Raw genomic sequence first — 22,820 nt, forward strand, 5'->3', positions numbered from 1 at the left:
ATACGTATCGAAATGCACGCCTAGGCGCAATCTCAAGATTACTCATTCTGTCTGTGTTACTGCCAGAAAATATTATGCAACGGACATATTTTGCAAACATATTTTGTTTTACAATTGCACTGAATGGTTAGTGTTATGCGTAAGCCAAACGTTTAATTTGGTTAATTAGATATTGGCTAAACGAGAATCGTCAGATCGCCAATTTCAAATGAATGCCAAATGAAACCTTATAAATATGGTTTCCTACAATACACAATAAAATGTTATTTTGATCATAGTGTTCATAATTTTGCAAAATAAATATCACTGTGAAATATGTCATTGGCGTCGCTCTGGAGAGCGGCGACTAGTATGTAATGCATTTTTTTTCGCTTATGGGAGGAGAAGTTATTTTACGGATCAATGTATATATTTTGATTTTAAGAATATCTTGCATAGTGATTTTTTGTGTAAATTAGTGTACATAAGTACTGCATGTGTGCCTATTACATTTATTACAACATTTATTGTCAATAATGCAAAGCTAATTGTTTTAATAAATAACTGAACCACAACTGATCAGAGGGGAAAGATCACAGGCACTGGGCAAACACGCGAAACTTTCTGGTTTTGTATAAAAACAAAACATAATCAATATATATATATTTTGAGGTTTTTCTAATTTGCTTATATAGTTGAGAATCAGTGTAGTATGATATTTGACGACCTATCGCGCAAGCAAGTTTATCGGAAGGCGTAGTAGTACGAAAACGTACAATGTATTAGTTTATTAATAGACATATAATAACGATCGCTATACACAACTTCACCAAATAGCAGTATATAAATGATGTCACCCGGAATAGCTCAGTTGGGAGAGCGTTAGACTGAAGTTGTTTACGCAACAATCATCTAAAGACCCCCGGTTCAATCCCGGGTTTCGGCACGAACGGAACAGTTCGGCGGCTGACATTTTTTTCAGTCATGTTAATAAATATAATAAAGCTTTATTTTATGTAGACATTTTAAAATCCAACTAACTACAATTGGACATTTTTATTAAAATTAATGGATGCCGCGTGGTGACAACGTTAATTAAAATTTCTTACATCACTTAAATATCTTATAAAAAAATACACGTGGTTTTATATTAACAAATAAATGCAAACAACACATCTATTATCCATGTATTTTTATGGTTGTCTATCATAGGCCCTAAGTACTATCCCTACCACATATAGGGCGCGAAGCTCGACACGTATTATCGATTGTAACAATGAGTTGCGATAAAGAAGCAGCCGCTTATTAGGGAGGAGCTGTGTCCCAGCAACCCGTTTCCCTAGAGTCAAGCACTCCTCGGAGTTTATTTTAAGAACCACATATAGAGCGCGAAACGCAACACGTATTACTATCCAGGTGGTATTGGCCCTTTAGCATTATCCGACCATTACGTCCATAGTTATCTGCCTTAGAATTTGAGAAATTTTGAAATCGTTGTTCAAAGTCCAAAATTTTCATCCGATTGTTCCCAAACTTGCACAGGTTTTTTTATCAATGAGAACCTAACCCAAACTCTATATGAGCAATATCGGACCATAAGTCCAGAATTATGTCTCTTTGAATTAAAAAATAAAAGTGAAAAACTGCTTGGTTAGGTGATTATGTCAACAGTTTTCATCAGATCCTTTCCAATCTTACAGTGTCTTCATATCAATGAGCATTTTTACCTCATTTAAAATGAGAAACATCGGGACAATAAGTCCAGAATTTTTTTCTATTAAATTTGACAAAATAAACAAGTTCCGCTTGTTTAAAAGATTTCACAACTTTCGTCTGAATCTTTCCAACTTGTTAAGTGTTTTTATATCAGTATTACTCGAACCCTATTGAAAATGATGAATATCGGAGCAATAAATCTATTATGATCTTTTACTGAATTTCAAAGTATTGTGAAATGCAGCTTCTGTATGCAATTTACAGTTTTCATTCAAATTTTTTTTCAACCTTTTACAGTGTTTTCATATCAATGAGTACTCAACCCCTATCATAAATTAGCAACGAAAGAATAAGTTCAGAATCATCTCCCCTTGAAGTTGAGAAACATATGAAATTACGCTTACAAGATGAAGCAGATTTTTAAAACCTACACAGTTCTGTTCCATTAATGAAAACTGCACACGTTAGCCAGTAAAAAAGGAAACCAATGTAAATAAAATGAACTATGAAATATTTGGGGGTTACAACACAAAATCATAGATAATGGTTATTTGGGGGTTATAACACAACATTATAAATAATGGTTATTTGGGTGTTATAACACAAAATTATAGATAATGGTTATAGCAGTCTCTTTTTCTATTTTGTTTAAAATAATCGGCCAATATATTAATATTTACAGTAGAAAAAAATCGTTCCATGTAACTTCATTGAGTGCCTTTTACACTGAAATTCCCGACGCCCTTTGATGCTTTGCATCAATACTTATCTTGTAGTCGTATTAAGTGCATCACGTTTCTTTGAAAATACTTGATAACTATTTCCCTATTTCTATATCTGTCAATCGAACAATCAGGAAAAACACAAAGTAAGTTAAATAGTGGTGTTTTTATATATATTTGCGTAACGTGCTTGAGAATTTAATATATTAGGAATTTATTTAAGAACTTATCATTCTAATAAATTTGACTGGTTAGTTTTGAAAAGAACGAAAATAACTCAAACGTAGAAATGCGAGGGGAATTCAAAATTTATCATGCATTGCCAATTTAATGGCATTCAGGCGAACGTTTTGCCTATTAGTTAAGGCATACAAGTTGATTTTTAGCATTGAGTCCAGAGATTCGATTAGAATAGAATCAATTCCGCAAAAAAATATTTGTCCCGCTCGGAATAATGAAGATTGGTACTTAACACAAACTGCAAAGCGAAGTTACGACGCTTCCTCTGGCAAAATGCTTTTTTAATCAGTACTTTTTTCTAAGGGCAACAATACCTTCAGCAAGCATTCATCATACGGTGTCCTGAAATATGAATGAAGGCAAGAGGAGTTGTTGAAGCCATAAGCCTAATTTGGGCGTCGGGAGGCAATGTCGAACCCTAAGGTGTAGGTTAATTGATTAAAGCCAAGCGCTTCAACGAGACAAAGTTTGGCTTCACTGAAGTAAAGAGCCTTTGTCACGGTGAGGTTGTGCTGTATAGTTGAAGCGAAATGATTCAGTTTTCTTTTTCCACTTAATCAGAGGAAATTTGTCCTAAGCAAAAATACATCGTTTTCTATATTTTCACTGGCCTTCCGAGGGCACTGGAATCGTGAGGCGCACATGGCGCTCGGTGGCGGCATAAGGCAGTCAGATTCGCGCTACATTAGAACAGATGTTTTAGGGCAACTATCGAAGCATGGACGCATTAATCTCTAACAGTCAATAATCTTACTGAAAATATATCGCATTCGCGTGTTTCGTACTATCTTGTTCGAAAATAACCTTATTATACATGTTTGAATGTTATCTTACAATTGAGAAAGCTTAAACAATAATATACAATTCTAATGGCTATCCTCACTAATAACATAAAATTAAAATTAAAATGCGCTTCTGTTAATGAGACGTATTTTTGGTTCATAAAAAATACACGGTACATCAATTTCAACAGTCTTCATTCAGTAATTTATCGCTTGTGTACTGTCCATGCATAACGGATAAAGGTTCGTGCAGTTTAAGGGCGTATCAATGCAAGCACTCCTTCAGAATGTTAACATGTAAATCCCTCTTACAATAACAAATACCATACAGCATTTTAGTTGCTTTAGAAATCTAAAACGCGTTAATCTTGTATATTACAAAATTACTACTTATTGTACTAATAAGTATATATACTAATTGTTTATAATAATAATGCAATTATGCTCCAGCAGCTTGAGTTTCACTTTATATTGTCGTCGTTTTGACGTAGTTTATTTTACCTTTGTTGCAATATGTCTACTATCAACACTTCGAACAATAATTTTCAAACATGTTATACAAGATATGCTAATATCTACATTTTTTACCTTGTGGTTTCCTTTTGATAAAAAAAGGGTTAATACGTATTTTTTTCTTAACATGTATACCGGAAGCTAAAATCCTCTACCATCTCTAGCAACGAACTGAACGGTTACTTCGAATATCCAATGCATCATTGCCTCCGTTCAAAACGTCTCCTAGCTACGCGCTTTACGGTTACATCGAATATCCAATGCTTCCTTGCTCCCGTTCAACTCATCTCTGCCAGTCGATCGGTAAATCAGGGAATGTACCAGACTGCTCCCGATGCAGTCAGGGGAAAACATAAAACAGAATAAGCGTTTTCTGGGGGAACATATTTCATGCAAGTTATTAAAAGCATTGGAAATTTATTGAGGTAATAAAAACAAATACTGGATTGGAAATACACGTTATTTTGATCGTGTCATTTAGGAATATTCACAGTGTGTACCTGTTAACGTTTGATTTTACTAATGTGATGCTCTGTTTGAAATGCTGATATCACTTTGTTAACTTTGTGTGCATTCAATATTGTATTGTACTTAAGGCATGAAATTGGATTATCAACGACAACAATAAAATCAAATGAATTTAAACAATAATATAACGTATTTGGCTTCATAGCATTTACATTATGTATGACAGTGCCAAATGAAATCTAAAATATTGCATTAATTTTGAATAAATTCCATCTTTTTAAGAACATACATATATAAATAAATATATATTGAGTAGTGTTCATCGTTTGAACGTCAGAATCACCGCGAGGTCGAATTATACATGACCCATAGATGCCGCCGGACGGTGGTCAGTCAACAGTAACACGGCTGTATGATCCTGCACGCCGTCAGGGCACGACTCATGATCAAGCGACCCACTGTGGCGTCATCACAAACGGGTAGATGGCGTAAACGACGCTCAAGTGCCGTAAGGGTAAGACCATGTTTACTTGTTTACCTTTGTTCAGATTCCCGTTTTTGTTTTTAAAGATGAATCATGCTACTGAGGTTAAAATTGTAGAGTGTGAAAACCAACGTTGGCCTCATTTTTATTTTTTAAGAAAGGAATAAAAATGTTATTGGAATTGTGTAACTACATCTGTTTCAAATTAAAGTTTCACATTTACATCTTCAACATACTTTTTTCGTCAAAAATTCTTTTATTTTAAACGTCTGTATGTTTGAAAACAAAGCAGACCGAAATTATTATTAAATTGTATCATTTTTCTAGTTTGATAACACATCCAGATTAATTAAAAGTAAAACAGATTGAATTGAAGATCTATACTTTATATACATTAAAGTCAATCGTAATCGCAAGATCAAATTGCCTGAATTGTTTGTGGCTGTAATTCTTATTATTGAATTAGAATTTTGTGTACATATTTTACAACTTGTTTACCATTTTAGGCAAGACACCTGTTTGTTATTATAAAATAATGTTTTTGCTTAATTATGGTATATCAACCTCATATTGAATGTTCATTGGATACTTCTTATTTTGAAACAAAGGCATTTGTTAAACTGGTATTAAAAGAACTACTAACCACCATCCTAAAGTGTGGTAACTCCCTTTAAAGGTTTGTACATATTGAAAATGATTTGACTCTCATTTAGTTGTAGTCTTCTATTTTAATGCGTGTTTTTAAACCATAGCTTCACCTTCACTAAATTTACAGAATACCTATATCATATATAAAGATTTAAAAAAAAACAGCAGCTTTTGTAAAGATCTGTACGAAAAAAACTATTCAACTAAAAATTATACACGTAAAATTGAACTTTGAAAACATATTTAAATTTAGCGGTAATTGACGTCAGTTTAGTGTAAATTAAATTAAACTTTCATTCAAAATTCTAATTAAAATACATCTTTAAATATTACAATGCCCAGGCAAGTTTTATATTGCTGTACAAAAGTATTGTCAAAGTAGCAAGACGAATTAAGAAAAACAAGAACAAGAGATGTGTTTGTCAGAAACACAATGTCCCCTTCTGCGCCGCTTTGAAGCCATATATTTGACCCTTGACCTTGAAGGAAGACCTTGACTTTTCACCAATCAAAATGTGCAGCTCCATGAGATACACATGCATTCCAAATATCAAGTTGATATCTTCAATATTGCAAAAGTTATGGCCAATGTTAAAGTTTTTGGACGGACGCACAGACTGACAGTCGGACTGACGGACAGTTCAACTGCTATATGCCACCCTACAGGGAGCATAAAAATACAATAATCGACATAAATACATATATTTATATCAATTATTGTTGGTTTCTGTTGTTGATTTTTTGTAATCGTCTTGCTACAACGAAAACGCTATTGAACAGTAATATCAAACATGCCTGAACATAGGAATAATTAAAGATGAATGTTAACTCTTTTATCGAATGGTTCGAATTGAAGGCATACAATAATAATGTAACCAAGGATGTTTGACTGTATATATAAAGAAAAGAAAAATGTAAGTAAACCGCATTAAGTGTACGCCTGGTTAGCTTTTAACTAGTAAAACGTGTTTAATATAAGTTTTACCCATCCGTTATGTAGTTACAAAACTCAAATTTCAACACCACTGTGATCAAGCTACACAAATGCAAATTGTATGTATGTTTGACAAACAAATGCGTAGGTACGTGTAGAAAAAATGAATATTTTGAATAATGGAAACCTGCCAGACTAAGTACAAATTGCCAGGGAATGTGTTCTTCTTCCGACAATTAATAGCTGTGATGTCATTCACACCGGCTTCGTCAATGTGTGAAAAGTGGCAGTTTAATTACTTCCTCATAAAAATGAATGCAACATCCAAGTGAGTCTGTAAAAAGAACGTATCTGCTAATTTTATGTAGTTTTTAGATGCGTGTAAATGACGTCATGCTGTAACTGTGGTTGCGAGCTTAGCAGGTTATGTGCATTTATATTAATACCATTCTACGCAAACAAAGCATTGATTGATAAAATTCTGATTATAGTTATTTCCAATACATAATCTTTAGTACGGTGGCGTTCATCTTTATGATATCGATTATTGCGATAATGAAACGTACTGACAAAGCCTTGTTTCTTGAAAATCCGTGATCTATAAACACATAGACTTAAACACACGATACACGATGAAACATAAAAAAACTACATTCAGCCGTTCATCGAAGCCACTTTTCTAGCCCAGAGGAGTCCCAGTAATCCCCGTTATTAAATTATTCCCTGTAAATTACGCTGCTAATTTTGGATGTGATCTCGGGTATTTTAATTACATTAGCTTGAACATGTTTTCCTACAAATTCTGAATCTGTGTTTTTCACTATGTTGAACACGAGTATCGTACCTTCCACAGAATAACGCTCGGTTATATGTGCATACCATGGGATATTTTTTGCATTCTAAATATACCGATGACACACTGATTATGTATTTAGCCATTCCTTTACACATACAGTATATATAAATATGTTTAATTATAAAAGATGCTATATTGGTCCTCAGTGAAATGCGTGTAGTGCATCAGTATACATGCAAAGCGTTATGTGTAGCATATTTGAATCTTGCATGCCAAGCAAGTGGTTTATAGTGGAATATGACGATGCTGGTCAAAATCTTATAATAAGAATACACACGAAAAGATAAAAAGGGTGAATACGACCGGATATTCAAAAAGAGTACGTGTATATCACCATATGCATGATACTATTAGTCACAGAACTGGAAGGCAACGATCATACCAAATGGCAGGTCGGACACACAAATGTGAAAATGAATCCATTTACATAACTGATATACACAACAAATTTAAGCAGCACTCGCAGGATAGAATCCTGCAACAGTATGCGGTCCTTTATTTATGGTCTAAGAGTGCAGAACTAACTCGAAATAGTGATTTAAACTGGGACCACTCCCTATCGTCGAACCAAAGCATTGGGAATTGCAACCGGTTTAAAGGAGCTCCAAACCTTACACGTGGCGTGAATTACGTGCAAGAACAGTTTGGAGTAAATATAAATTAACCGAATAGCATCACAACTCATACCAAATAGCAATAAATCTGAATATATTTCGACATATTTATGTAATTACACGTGCCATTTAACTTCTCAATTGTTACACATGTACCGACTTAAAATAAAATTTGATTTGATTTGATTTGATTTGTTGCAAACACACATAAGCACAGGAAGTTCAACTTTAGACTTATGAAATGAAACCCAAATGAATCATCTACATCTCGTTTTTGATAGAAAGGTTTTTATAAACATAGAATCATATAGTTTAGAATTGAACGTTTTACAATTCATCATGGTTGTCAAGCGCAAAGTAACATAGCTTGCCCGTGTATGTGTATCTCAAGCTACATAACAAAGTGTATCTCAAATGATATTTACTTGTTTCAAAAAAATAAAAGTGATCCAGCAAATAACAATTGAAATAAATTATTTTTATTGTGAACGGTGTTCATTTTAAAAACACATTCCAAAAAGAAACATTTACCCCATATGCATATAAAATGTATAAAATGCATACAGGCAAACGAAAAACGGAACGCCCTGAACTTCATCTAGACTAAAATAGTTTGTACTGTAATCGAGCTCTGAAATACTGGGCAAAACGAGCTGATATGAAACACGCAAACATAACCACTTCTGTATCGACTAACACTTAAGCTGCTGATCTTTTTGTAATACCCGCGATTACCATTTAGTAGCAAACGCGTCGGTTTTTGTTCGTGTGAGTTTAACGTTATTGTTGTTGTGCTGTTTCGCATCAATATTATGTTAAAACAATATATGAATTTCGCCTTATAATCTCTGACAAATATTCCCCGTATGTATGTTTTACATTGTTTTATTTCTCTATGCGCGCATTTTATAGTTTTATTATTTTTCTTGTAATTATTCATTTATCTATTTTGGTAAACTGATAGATACTGCTTTGACATAATAACATGAGCAGATAGATACTGCTTTGACATAATAACATGAGCAGATATAGTATTTTTATGGTATTTGTTTAAATTTGTTTAAACCTATTTATTTTGCTCGATTGCATTTAAAGTATTTTCTTCTTATTTGAAACGCTCTCGGGTCTGTTTCCTGGGACTAAACCAGTTCTTGGTGTATATAAAGGAGATCTAGAGAACGCGTCAAGAGTGCACATTAAACCCTAGATTTCTCGGTCGCTAGGCGGACACCATATCTCAAATGCCACGACGACTCAATCCAAACTTATTCCCTTTGAATGGTCAATTACAAAAATTAGCATTTTGTAACGGTATTATGGAACTCTAAACCAACCACTTGTTTCAACCCAGATCATTTACATAAAATGACAAATTTATGCAAATGACAAAACCGAAAGGGTTAAATAGACCAAACACAAACAAATCAAGGAAACACGTATTGAAATAACTATAAATATATAATCCGCTTATTAACGAGTTTGCTTTTCGCAGCCTGTCGTGTAGTACATTCAATTGTATTCTCAATCCTTTGATAATTACGTAGAATTTTGTGTTGCGCTAATTAAAGACGAGTCATAAGTATAGTTTTGTGTAAAACGGACGCACAATTAGCAACCGGTCGATAAACTGAGTTAATGTAGTGTAAAGATAATAGCCTGTAGCACGACCTCGCTTTCGAATATTAGATTCATATCGACCATACATTAGCAAATGCCACTTAAGTCAGTCGCACATTCATTGATGTCTAGTATTGTGATGTTCAGTAACATTATGACATAGATTTTAAAGTAAGTAGTTTAGTAAAATTAATTGCACAGAATACAATAATAGTGAGAGACGTCACGAGTTTTCAAAAAGTCTATTTTGCATGACGTTAATCAGTATTATATTAATACTGTTAAGCTTTTTTCTGCACACATGCGTTTGATTATATATAAAATATATTATATTTTATCAAGCGCATGATCGTTATGCGTGCTGTATACAAGTTTAACAGTATTGATATATATATACTGATATACGTTATGCAAAATATTTTTCAGAAACAGAAAAAGACACATAGTTCCGATGTGGCTCATTCTCGTTAGAAAAAATAAGCGTGTGACCAAGCCTATGTCTACATATTCATAGGTATTTCATGCATAATCTAATTGAATTACAGTTGTTTGCTAAATGTTGGCAACTGTATGTCTGGTAACCGTTCCCATCGTTGATTCCAAACACACGAAGTGGTAAATTTAATGATACTCGATAGTTTATCAAACTCTCGTGATAACGGAGATTTTATTTTCGCTTTTCCTGTGATGTTTTCACAGCATGTTCTAGTATTATACAATGTACTTATCTATCGTCGATATATGAAGGGCTTGCATAGTGACAGCTTAGCGAGGTTTAGACGCAGAAGCAAGTTATTTACTGTGGTATAAAACATGGGCTCTCTTCTTGATATGTGTTTGTTAATAAATCATAATCAAATCAAGCATGATCTTTTCAATACACAAACATCTCACAGTCTGCGACCCCCTCCCCCAAATCAATACATGGTTATTATCAAACACAAATTGAAAGAAAGCTTTAACGTTAAGTGGTAAAAAAAAAACGTTTTTCTTTGCTATGATGATACTTGTAAATAACATCAAGGTCATTAAATTGGCTCAATGGTATGTGTATAGCGAATTCCCAACGAATTGCATTGATAGCGCAATACAATTATGTGTTATAACATAAAACTTCTAAGCGAGTGCATATAAGGAAACGCATATTTGTATGCAACACATTTAAATGACCAACGCTCCTTTAAGATTAAGTGCGATTTGGTTTTGGAAGATGATTTGAATGCGCAGTTCAAATGCAAAATTTTCTCCAAAATGCTTGTAATGCAAGCAAACACATTTTACGCTAAACAGCATGAAATAAAAAGATTAATCTGTAGAAGCGTACCAAACTGCTCATACGCGTGAAAACAATTAATGCCATTTGAACATTTTTTAAACTTACCTGTTAAAATTTTCAAGAATGACAAATCTGGTACATGAAGTACATATCTGTGTTCTCGAAATCCTTGAATGTCTTTACTTTCAGGCCATACTGTAGAACTTGAGCTTTAAATACTATGTACAAACATTGAACATTTATAAAATGTATGGACTTAAACCATGCAAGCAAAAAAACAAACAGCAAAAAGAAAATATCTCCATACAGCAGCTGAGAAATTGTGGCTTTAAATCAATCTAGATTTTCCACATTGCTTAATTTATCATGAAACCATCCGATAGTAGGGAAAATGCAATTAAATAAATGGATGTCGTTATTTTACTATCTGTATGTGTAAAGGCGGACATAAAGACATGTAAAAATAATTCAATGTATGAACCGTTGAGTTTTTGTTGTTGTTGCTTTATTGTATAATTATTGTCGTTGTTAAAAGTATTTTTTTAAGTGCATAACATAAAAACTAATACGTGTCACTTACATTTATGTTTTATTTATATCTAAGCACACTTAAATTTGAAATTATACGGCAGATTTTCTTTTTACTTTAACTGACAGGTTAAGATATGTTTATTATATTGCTCAAAATCTAAATAATAATTTGCTTTAAACTTGCAATCTTTCATTCACATGTTTCTTTTATTTGTTTTAAGTGCCTTAAGTAACTAGTAAAACTGCTGTTCAAGTTATAACTGGTAAAACCCATTACAATTTTATGCGTTCCTTTGTTAACAAACATTTAGGTTTTAAACAAGTTATGCTTATTATTACAATATAGCTTTTGGCTTTCTGGCGCGCGTGAAGGACCATATCACGACAATAAAACAACCTTTAGAGACTTGATAAACAGGGCAGAAACCTGCCACCGTCGTACTATGGTAGCTAAGACTCATTTGTGTGAATACAATATTTTTGCATGTTTTAAAACTTCGTGTGTTATTCGTCAATAGCGTGAGCCAGCACACATAACTACATGACATATGATTGTTATTTCATATTTCGTCTTTCACAGCTTCGAGTTCTAAATTGCCATTTGTTAGACAATTGGCCCGACTACATGCCACGTGTTATTCGATAACGTATGTTATATTACGGCTTTTAACAATTCCAGTCGCTCGGACACTTTTTCGTGTTAAGATTACAACGCAATGTTCGTGTTGCTTAACTTTTTTTCAGATAATGGAATCACGCACATAAGCCAAAACGCTATATTTCTTGCAAATACAATTTAAGAAAACGTTGATTGCTTCAATATTTCACAGTGCGAGGTTTGGGTCCTGATTATACTCGTAAGTTGCTATGATCCTTGTAGACGCCAAGAGTCATCGTTATTTGACGCATTTCGATCCGTAATGTTTTTGTGTTACAGGCTCTAGTTGCAGAGATCCTTGTAGACGCCAAGAGTCATCGTTATTTGACACATTTACGTTATGGTATTTGTGTAATAGACCTGAGTTGTTGAGACCCTTGTAGACGCCAAGAGTCATCGTTATTTGACGCATTTCGATACGTTATGGTATTTGTGTAATAGACCTGAGTTGTTGAGACCCTTGTAGACGCCACAAGGCATCGTTATTTGACGCATTTCGATACGTTATGGTATTTATGTTACAGACTCTAGTTGCTGAGACCCTTGTGCTAGCCAAGACGCATGGCTACGTGGAGAAGATTGAAGATGAATTAGAACGGGAATTACAAAGGGACATCAGAGATCCGCCCGAGGAAAAATTCCACAGGTAACATATATATGCAATAATATATAATTTTTTATTGTCAAAACATACATACCAAACATCGGCATATGTTGTCTTATTAATGCAATGAGACATATGTGAAACATATATTTTATTTGTTCTGACGTTACATTTTTCTACTATATTGAAATAAACTGCTCAATGTCTTAAATGAAATGATACTCATGAAAAACAGTATTTCTTGTTTTGTGAGGAGTGGTGATTCAAAAGACATGTATGCACGGTCATTAAAATTACACTTTAATGTCGAAGTGAAGAATAAAAGCGTAAGTTATAATAAATACGATTCATTTCTTGAATAGACATCGATGTGTTTTTGTTTTCACTTTGAAATTTATAATGTCGGTAATTCAGAGATATGAACGGACAACACGTTTGTGAATGTGTAATATAAAAAAGCATGATATTAAAAATCCCTGGTTCTCAACAGTAAGATGCATTTCAAATTTTAATTCAGAACGTTTTAAAAACGTCAAATTCGGAGCTGAACACTTTTATATCAAGTCGCTGTATCTTTCAAGCATAATTAAAAACCACTTTTCGCAAATTCTGTTTGACTCGTTCAAGGTCAATTTATTAATGTTACTTGGATGCCTCAGAAAAGTAAGTGCCATCTTCAGATAACAAAGAATTAGCAATATCAGAAGCAGGTTAATCATAAGCATCATAATCAATTCAGTATTATGCGTGCTGCCAAACTATTCATCACGAATGTTTGCTTAAGTTTGAGATGTTTCCAGCATCAACAGCTATCGGGTGGTTTCATTTTACGGCTCATCAACACTATAATTGAGCTTTATCTGAACCACATAGGGACCGTTATCAGTAGAACAGCGTTGCTATCTAAGGCGTAAACAGGTATCATAGGCACACCAAGGCTTAATTAAACTCAATGCATTTTACAGCTCTAACAGTTGGCTCCTCAGTGTAAATGGATTTTTCAAAGCAATTAAAACATGCTAGTATAATAATAATTAACACGTTTGAAATCGATTATCCCTACCTTACTACATACTGAAACCACGTGATATAAATATCAAATTTTCGTTTGTGCTCTTTTTTATCCATACCAAACAAAGAATTTCATCTTTGCCGAAAACATTCCATCAAATCGTTACAGTAACTGTTTTTTACAGATGGCGACGCAAGGGGGACGCGATATTCAAGAGCAAACATGTTTTATTGGCTGTAGTTATAATGTGCATAGCAGACTGCGCATTAGTACTTGGCGAACTAGCTCTCGATTTATATAAAGTTAAAGGTAATATAAATACTGTGTTTATTCAAAAATTACGAAAATGCCTGTTTGCAATGTTATCTCTATGTCAACGCGTATTAAGTAAATTATGTATTGAAAAGAAAATTAGACAATCGTTTCAAAGAAAATTAATTTACTTTAAAAAGTCAAATACTAATGGCCACTTGTTCGAAAAATCGCTTTTAGTTAAGGGTTTGATGCTAAAAAACATTTTAAAAATATAAATTTGCTTACCACATCATTTATGTTGTTTTGTTATGACAAAGATACACTTATAACAATAAAAACTGTGTGTTGAACATTTGCTTTTTGCAGCAACATTGGATGATTCAGACAAACTCACAAATGAGACAGAACGCTTCCTCTCCGAGATAGTGATGTACCATCCGATTCTTAGCAACCGGTCAGTTAGCGACATCTATTCCATGCTTCTGGATGCTCGTATTATCTGGCCAATCAGGACGAATAACTCTACTGAGGACGATGACTTAACTGACATACCCATCGACTTTGTATGCCCTGATGAGCATTCGTCCATCAATGTGTCTAATATTTGGATCAGGGAGCAGTTAGTGAGAAAGATCAATAACTCATCTTTTGTAGCAGAAAACGTGGACTCATTTCCTCATTTGAAAACCAACCTTGAACTTATTGGGAATATTGCTAAAATTTTCCATTACTGCAGTATAACCCTATTAACAATCATCTTAATTGAGGTTGGTATTATTAATGATCACATCGTATTTTGCATTCAAACCTTTAAATAGTTGCTTGATTTAAATCCATTAAAACTTTTATAATTGACGTTAATCAGTGTTCACAGGTAAGGCTTGTTATTGCTATATGATTTTGCGCCTTTAACGAGTCGTGTGACTAGATTACTTTTAGTATTAAAGGGGCCTTTTCACAGATTTTGGCATGTTTTGAAGTTTGTCATTAAATGCTTTATATTGATAAATGTAAGCGTTGGATGTGAAAAGCTTCAGTAAAGAATCAATAATAAAATTAAAAAAAGAAAAAAGTTAACCCTCAGCAGGACTCGAACCACTGACCCCTGGTGTCCTGGAGTTAAAAGGCTACCACTTAGACCACTCGACTATCCTTCCTGATACAATGCCAGACGTATTTATACTTTATATAAGCAATCCTCGTAGTTTCCCAAAATATAACGACAACAACATAACTCTCCAAATTATTAATTTGTTTCGCGTTGCAACGCTTTATAATTTTCGGATTTTTTAAATCGTCAAAAGATGCATATAATGGCTATTTTAGAGCATGGTAAATGTTCAGTATTACTGTTTCCTCACAAATATCCTAACTAAAACGAAAATTTGCGAATCTGAAACAACTTTTTTCAATTTTGTCAATTTACCCAAACGTGAAAAGGCCCCTTTAAAAGCAACAATATAAAACACCGAACACCTATAGTTCCGCAAAACAGTTTGTCAGCAATTCATCATACATCGTATTATTTCTCTGTAGTTTATGACTAATATATTTAAAAATTTATGCATCATTGGGAATAAGAAGTTAATCGTAAATTTTTCAAATAAAGCAAATGTATCAAGCATGTATTACTCATCCCTATTTTAAATTGTATAACACCCTTATGCATGTATATATTCCCGAACATATTGGCCAATATTAACCATGCACTAATGAACTAAATATTTTATATTGTGCTGTTTTTGTCCTTGTTTTACAGACCATATGCAAAGCAATATGTGCCGGGAGGAGTTTCTTTCATCGAAAGATAGAGGTAGTTCCCTTATAATTACCATTCATGTGTTGCAAATCTTGTAACGACTACACTTGCGATGATCATATCAATAAACCAATACGTGACTACGTGTATCCCGTGCCCCTGAATTGCTTACTGATCGTGTTGTTGTATATGAGCATATCTTTATGGCATGCTACTACATATGGTCATTCGGGTTTGACTTTTGTGATCAGTTTATTGACATATAAATTGTAATATATGTATTTTAGGTATTCGATGCATCCGTGGTGTTGATTTCATTTCTCCTAGACTTCTCGTTTCTGATGTTTCTGCCCAACATCGACACCAAGGATTTCGTGTTCATACTTGCCATTTTACTACCATGGAGAGTTATACGAGTGGTTGATAGTACGTACTGGTAAAATGCTTATTGTATGAATACAATTATACTGCTGCAGTCTATGACGATTAAAATGATAATGACGATAATGCTTTCGTTTACAGTTATGAAACAGTTTAGTAACAGTAGAAGCAGTCGCAGCTGTAATAGTTGCAATCATGATTGTTTTAAGAGTACTTGCTTATTCACGCTCATTTTTCTACGCAGGTCTTATAGTTTCTGTGAAGGATCACGAACATTTCCGATTGAAACTGGTTTATAAACGTAAGAAGAAAATACAGGGTAATCTCAGGGATACAGAAGTGATGCTACAAAAATATATGGTACATAGTAAAGTTTTTGTGATTTTATATGCGCAGATATGATACCTTGATAAAACATACGTATATCTTCCTTTATTTTCCATTAATAAGCTCAATACGTGTTTGAGACTATGGTTTGATATTTTACCTTTCACTGATTAGCTGTCATCCTTTAAAAATTGCCATGATGTCGATCATTATATTTATGATCTTTGTTATCTCTTATCGCAGACGCAAGTAACCGCGCTTCAGCGTTTATGCATTGAGGAAGGAATTGATGAGTGGAAGGTAGACATGTATCTAAAGAATGAGGAATTATCTCTTCCGAGTAAGTTATCAGGCATATAACGTACGTATAATAGCATAGATTATAACATGCGTCGATAACTGCAGCTAAGTTTCCATTGCACTAAACTGAACTGGACTATGCTTTACACATTAAAAGACACGCCTATTTATATCACGATGATTTATATTTGCATAACAATTAACTGAAATAAGCATATGTCGTGTTAATCCGCATTTAAATACACGTGTTTTGTTTTCAGCAACTCCTGCAAAACGCAAATTAAAATTTAAATTTGACGATTCCATTTGTAATATGCAAAACCATAATCGTGGTCCACGTTGCTCACTTCCGGTTCTTGATTTCCACGGATTAAAGCTCCCATCCCGTCCCCGATTTACGCTACCAGGTGTTGCACAAACCATTAAACATCACATATCGAAGAATCTTCCAGGAACGCGACGTGCATCCTTGGCCGCTATGGAGCTTCATGCCACAAGTTATTCGAGTGGGGATTTATGCCGACGAAAGTTTGCATCGGATGATTTATGTACTATGCACGAAGAAGAATCCGAAAATGAAGATTCTCCGGAGTTATCAAGGGCGACGTCGGAATCTGGTGATGTTGTCAGCAGGGTATCAGTTTATGACTCTATAACGAGCGATGGAATATTTGGACACTCGGTTTCCAAAAATCGGATTGACGCGGGCAGTTCTGAAAGTACTGATGAAGAGTCGGATACCATGGCAAAATTTAAGGAGAAGGCTAAACGTCGCAATTCGGAATCAACGATTGACAAAAATAAAGTGTCCGTGAATTTCAACGAGTTTAAGAATGTTAAAAATTTTAAAACCCACGATGCAAAAACTTTGACTTCGCCACAAACGTCTGTCAATGGATATTCAGTCTCCGATTTAAAATCAAAATGTGATAGACAAAATGTGATTGACACAATGGTTTGTGAAACGATCGTGTCAATTGTAAACGAGACCGATACACATTGCTCCACTGAACTCATGCCGCTATCTTCGTTCAGCAATGATATTGCCGAAAACAATAACAAACATAAAGAACAAAATAATGCATGCAAGAGGGAAAACGGTCAGTGCAACGGAAAAACCAAACCAATAAAAGATAATGACAAAGTGGATCTTTAAAGTATGCACACATTTGTCTTGATGATGGCCTTGACTACGGCTTTCTATCATATTTATCTGACCGTTTATGTTTTGTTTAACCCGGTTTTTGTTGTTCCCATTTTCACTTACATATTACTCAAACCATACTTGTAATCACTTTAATCGATTACCACTTAAATTCTATGTTTACAGCTGTTCTTACGTGTGTCTTGAACATTTATTTAAGAGTGACAAAATGAGTCGTGTTCTTAGAAAACTGGGCATGATGCATGTGCTTAAAGTGACGTCCCAGATTAGCCTGTGCAGTCCGCACAGGCTAATCAGGGACGGCACTTTCCGCTTTTATAACATTTTTCGTTTTAATGAAGTCTCTTCTTAGCAAAAATCCAAATAAGGTGGAAAGTGTCGTCCCTGATTAGCCTGTGCGGACTGCACAGGCTAATCTGGGACGACACTTAACGCACATGCTTTATGCCCAGTTTTCTCAGAACGCGACTCATATGTATTTTTTCGATCTGTTGCGGCAGTTCAGCCGTGTAAGCATATCTCAAACACACAGATTGCAAGCAGGTTATGCTAGTACAAATATTAACGAATATTGTCATGTTTGTCGAATACATTTAATTTTCAAATATGCCGATTGCATTTTATATGTCTATGCACACTATATCGATTACATTTAAATTATGTTTCGGTTGCTTGTTTTACATTTTAAAAGTATTAAACTGAGAAAAAAATAAGGATCTGTTTGAATTTACAAAAAAAAATCACACAATTTTAACCGTATTTTGATCTTGTGATACAATTGTTTTATGATTTACTTAAACATTTTTTCGTTTTTGTAACGGTTTTTTTTGTATTGGTGAAGGGAATATTTCACAATAATCCCACATAAGCACGTATAAGTACCAACTCTGATACTTGCAAAGACCCGTAACGAGATTATATCCATATAATATAATGAATAGCCCCTTGTGTATTTCTTTTTCTTTTCATTAAGGATAAACATGGTGGTTATTTCCAAGAGCTGATTAAGTACTCCATGTAGATGGGATACATTTTACGATGCTTAAAGGAGTATTCGAACAGCAGACATTCGGTACTAGACGGCATTTAAAACTTAATGTCTTCCATGCATGCAGATCCATTTCACTTATTACTGGAAAATATTCGTCAATACTAGTGGGAATCGATTTGTTCTTTTTACTCAAATCGCTTTTATGATATATTTGACTTTAAAGGGGCCTTATAACGTTTGGGTAAATTGACAAAATTGAAAAAGTCGTTTCAGATTCGCAAATTTTCGTTTTACTATTGATATTTGTGAGGAAACAGTAATAGTGAACATTTACCATGCTCTAAAATAACCATTATATGCATCTTGTGACGATTTAAAAACCCGAAAATTATAAAGCGTTGCAACGCGAAACGAATTAATAATTTGGAGAGTTCTGTTGTTGTCGTTATATTCAGTGAAATTACGAGGATTGCTTATATAAAGTATAAAATATATAAGGCATTGTATCCGGAAGGATGGCCGAGTGGTCTAAGTGGGTACTACTTTTACTTCAGGACTCCAGGGGTCAGTGGTTCGAGCCCTGCTAAGGGTTACCTTTTTTTCTTTTTTTTTTAAATTTTATTCTTGAATTTTTACTGGAGCTTTTTATAGCTAATGTTTACATTTATCGATATAAAGTATTTTATGACAAACTTCAAAAAATGCCAAAATCTGTGAAAAGGCCCCCTTAAAACCCAAGAGAAATTTGAAAGTCAATGAAATGAACCGGATTTATGCATGGTTCGTTACGTTTGATGATGGTCATTACACCCTCAGTTAAGGTTAGGAGAGTAGGTTTTAAATTTTGAAACTTGTATTCTGAAAATTGTAATGCATAACATACAAACGTTTGGGAACATATGCGTCTTATTTTCTAAACAACGCACCAGGGTCCATCCTTTGTAAAGGATAATGACAATCACACAATCGCGCATGTTCCAACTATGTGTTATTGCATTTCATGAATCGTTAAATAATACCATTAAATAATAATACGAATCGTTAACATACGTTTCCACTATCATGATTGGCCCCATCATTAAAATTATAGTCGTACTGGTGTAATTATCGTCTTTAATTATCAGATCTTGTCATCAGATATGAACAATCTTGGTATTCTAGTTTATAGCAGAACGTTTTAAAACACGTAATACCGTTATACGATTAAGACGATCATAAAGATCCATTGTATATCGTAATAATCATATCAAATCGCATTTTATAGTGTTTAGTTGTTCGCTTGCGAACAACTCAGGTAACTACCAAGAATTTCAAGTCGGTTCGCTTTAAACTACGCTAAGCCTGATAACTGCCACATCATCCGCATCCACGCGTGAAAGAGTTGTAGAATTTATGCGAGAGGTTTTAGTTCTTCAACTTTATTCATTCACAAATGGAAACCTACTGTGAATATCGTGTTAAATAGAATTCTTTTGAACGGAGCGTATTTAGAACAAAATCAATAAACAATGTTTGTATTATACGTGTCGGGGAAGATAATGTTTATGAATGATTAAAGTAGTCCACTATCTGCTGCGTCTTAATGACGTAGTATTTTTGCTCAGAACAGGTCAGTTATAATCTAAGGCTAGTTATGTATGCGGGAAAATAAAACTACTTCTGATAAACCAGATAGCGGCGATCTTTTGTATTCACGGATGCTAACAACGCAATAAAAGAAGTTTAAGTTTGTTTATATTCACAGTTCTCAATTAATAAAACGTTGAACATGAGCTCACAAATTACTACAGGATTACTATAGACAACAACAAAAATGCTGTATACTCGATGAAACCGAATATTAAAAAAATATATAACAAGAAATATCTTTTAAAATTGTAGTCAGCGTAAATGCTGACTTTGAAATACAATTTGAAATTTACGTTTCTAAATAATTAAATTGAAAACAAAAGTTTAGCTATTGTGTTTTGCCACTTGTAAGTCGCATATTCACCGCATGAAATGGGTTTTATCATTGTGCAACCACACATTAGTGTAACTAGATAAAAATTATACTACGGGAGTGCACATCATACGTGTCCTCACATGCCTTATTATGAGTGTATTACTACACCATCAAAATTTATCGTATGTTAATATTTAATTTACACACAGTTTTCTTTCAACACATTTAAATCACACTTTCATAGACGCGTCATGCGAAAATGGGTCTAATGCGTTTCAGCCAGCGTATCTTAAGCCCAACCTGTGCATTTGCGCAGTCTAGTCAGAGGCGATTGTGTTCGCTATAAAATCACTCAATGTGTTATGGTCTCATTATGTTTCTCCTGACCAGACTGAGAGATGCGCAGGCTGAGTGGGCTATATATATGAAGGCCGCATATGGAATAAGACCCATTTTCGCATGACGAGGGTCATTAAAAAAAGTCATGGCGAATTGTATATGGCACATATATATTTTGAATTTGTATATGTTGTCAAAACTCAAAAGTTTTGTAAAGGTAATTTCCATCATAAACTTATATTCTTAGTGAGATAGGTATTCAATATTCCAACAATATTCATTTAATATAATGGTGATTGTGATTGCATATTCTCTTTATAGTCAGTTCTCATTACCATTTTCATCATACTTTCTATGCTTTCACAACGTCAAAAAGGTCCATGTTGTTGTTGTTTTGTCTAAGTTATCTCTATTAAATAAATGAGATGATAAAAAGTGCACACACATCTCGACCCGTGCGTTAAGACACTCTTTATAATTTTAAATGGCCTGTGTTCATTTCAAACTTGGGATTAATTTTGAAAAATGAGTTGCGTCTTAAATTATGCAATGGCGAACAACTTCAGTGCATTCAGCGCATTGATTTATATTAACGAATCATGACACATCTTACAAATTCTAACTTCCACATCGTGATGATCAGAATTGATCTTATATAAGATTAGCGTCCCATTTTCTGTACGATAGCAAGAATTAATGAAGTCGATAATCAATGGCGATGTGGGGTATAACCAATGGTCTTGACTAGTAATGGCTCCTATCTCGAATACCATCATAAATCGTGCTCACTACCGCATGCACAATCGTATCGTATGAAAATGGAACGCATTGGAACTTGATGAACTTGGTAACTGTATCACCTCGAAAACCAACGAATTTAATCGACAAACGCACTGCTCGTCTAGTATTGAGACAAACGGAGCCTATATAATCGCATCTAAACAGTTGGTCGGACCTGTTGAGATTGTGTCAACTGTAACTGTTAACTCAGTAACATATTGTTACCGGGTGCAAATTAGCGTGACATAACACAGCTAATCTAAGCCTTACATCTCAAAGAATAATCACAATAAGTGTTACCAATCGTGTCCTTTGTGGCGCCCGCATGACAATCGGAACTTATAATTCTTAATGATAATACTGAATATAGTATTCGGCTAAACTTGTTAGAGTGCATACCAACACATATGTAAATAAATGCTACAATCATGTTCTTGTTAAAGTGACTATAACCGTTATGCATGTCTATTGTATAAGCCATCATCTATGCATACAACGTGCCTATCACCGGGTGCTACTTAAAATCGACAAATGTACTCTGATAAAATTTATAGCAAATTACATAATATTACGTGTAAAATGGTATAAAATGACGAAACATCAACGTTATTATTATGCAAAACTTAAACGTTTAGACGAAGTTTTCCTCCTTTATATGCGTATAGTAAACTTCATTTATATGGATTTATAATATTTTATGGATGATATGATTTCAAATAGGTGTAGGTGATGTTCGGTCGGTGCTCATTGTATTTGTATAAAATGGCTTTGAGTTGCATGCTTTTGTATGCACCAGATCATTTTTCATATTACATATCACGATGTTCCTGTCTCTGGCACTTGTAGCAGACCTACTCAGACTGTATTAATACGCGTTCATGTGCAGAAGATATATATATATATATTACATTCCGGAGAAGCAAG

At 34.0% G+C, this 22,820-nt stretch overlaps 1 protein-coding gene across 2 annotated transcripts; it reads left to right on the forward strand.

The window, feature by feature from the left end:
• The first annotated feature begins 4,261 nt into the window (after positions 1-4,261).
• Positions 4,262-18,070, forward strand: LOC127845958 (uncharacterized). 2 transcript variants are annotated; one of them, XM_052377146.1, is made up of 10 exons: positions 4,262-4,377; positions 4,758-4,934; positions 12,563-12,684; positions 13,839-13,963; positions 14,276-14,676; positions 15,669-15,722; positions 15,956-16,094; positions 16,294-16,409; positions 16,620-16,716; positions 16,937-18,070. In XM_052377146.1, exons 2-10 carry the CDS (start codon positions 4,833-4,835, stop codon positions 17,830-17,832), a joined length of 2,052 nt encoding a protein of 683 aa, XP_052233106.1. In that variant the 5' UTR covers positions 4,262-4,377; positions 4,758-4,832; the 3' UTR covers positions 17,833-18,070. The 2 variants fall into 2 exon arrangements, with proteins under 2 accessions (XP_052233106.1, XP_052233099.1); XM_052377139.1 differs by lacking the exon at positions 4,262-4,377 and having other exon boundaries at positions 4,654-4,934.
• The last annotated feature ends 4,750 nt before the right edge of the window (positions 18,071-22,820 follow it).

Source organism: Dreissena polymorpha, chromosome 1 (assembly GCF_020536995.1).
Source record: "Dreissena polymorpha isolate Duluth1 chromosome 1, UMN_Dpol_1.0, whole genome shotgun sequence".
Lineage (NCBI taxonomy): Eukaryota > Metazoa > Mollusca > Bivalvia > Myida > Dreissenidae > Dreissena > Dreissena polymorpha.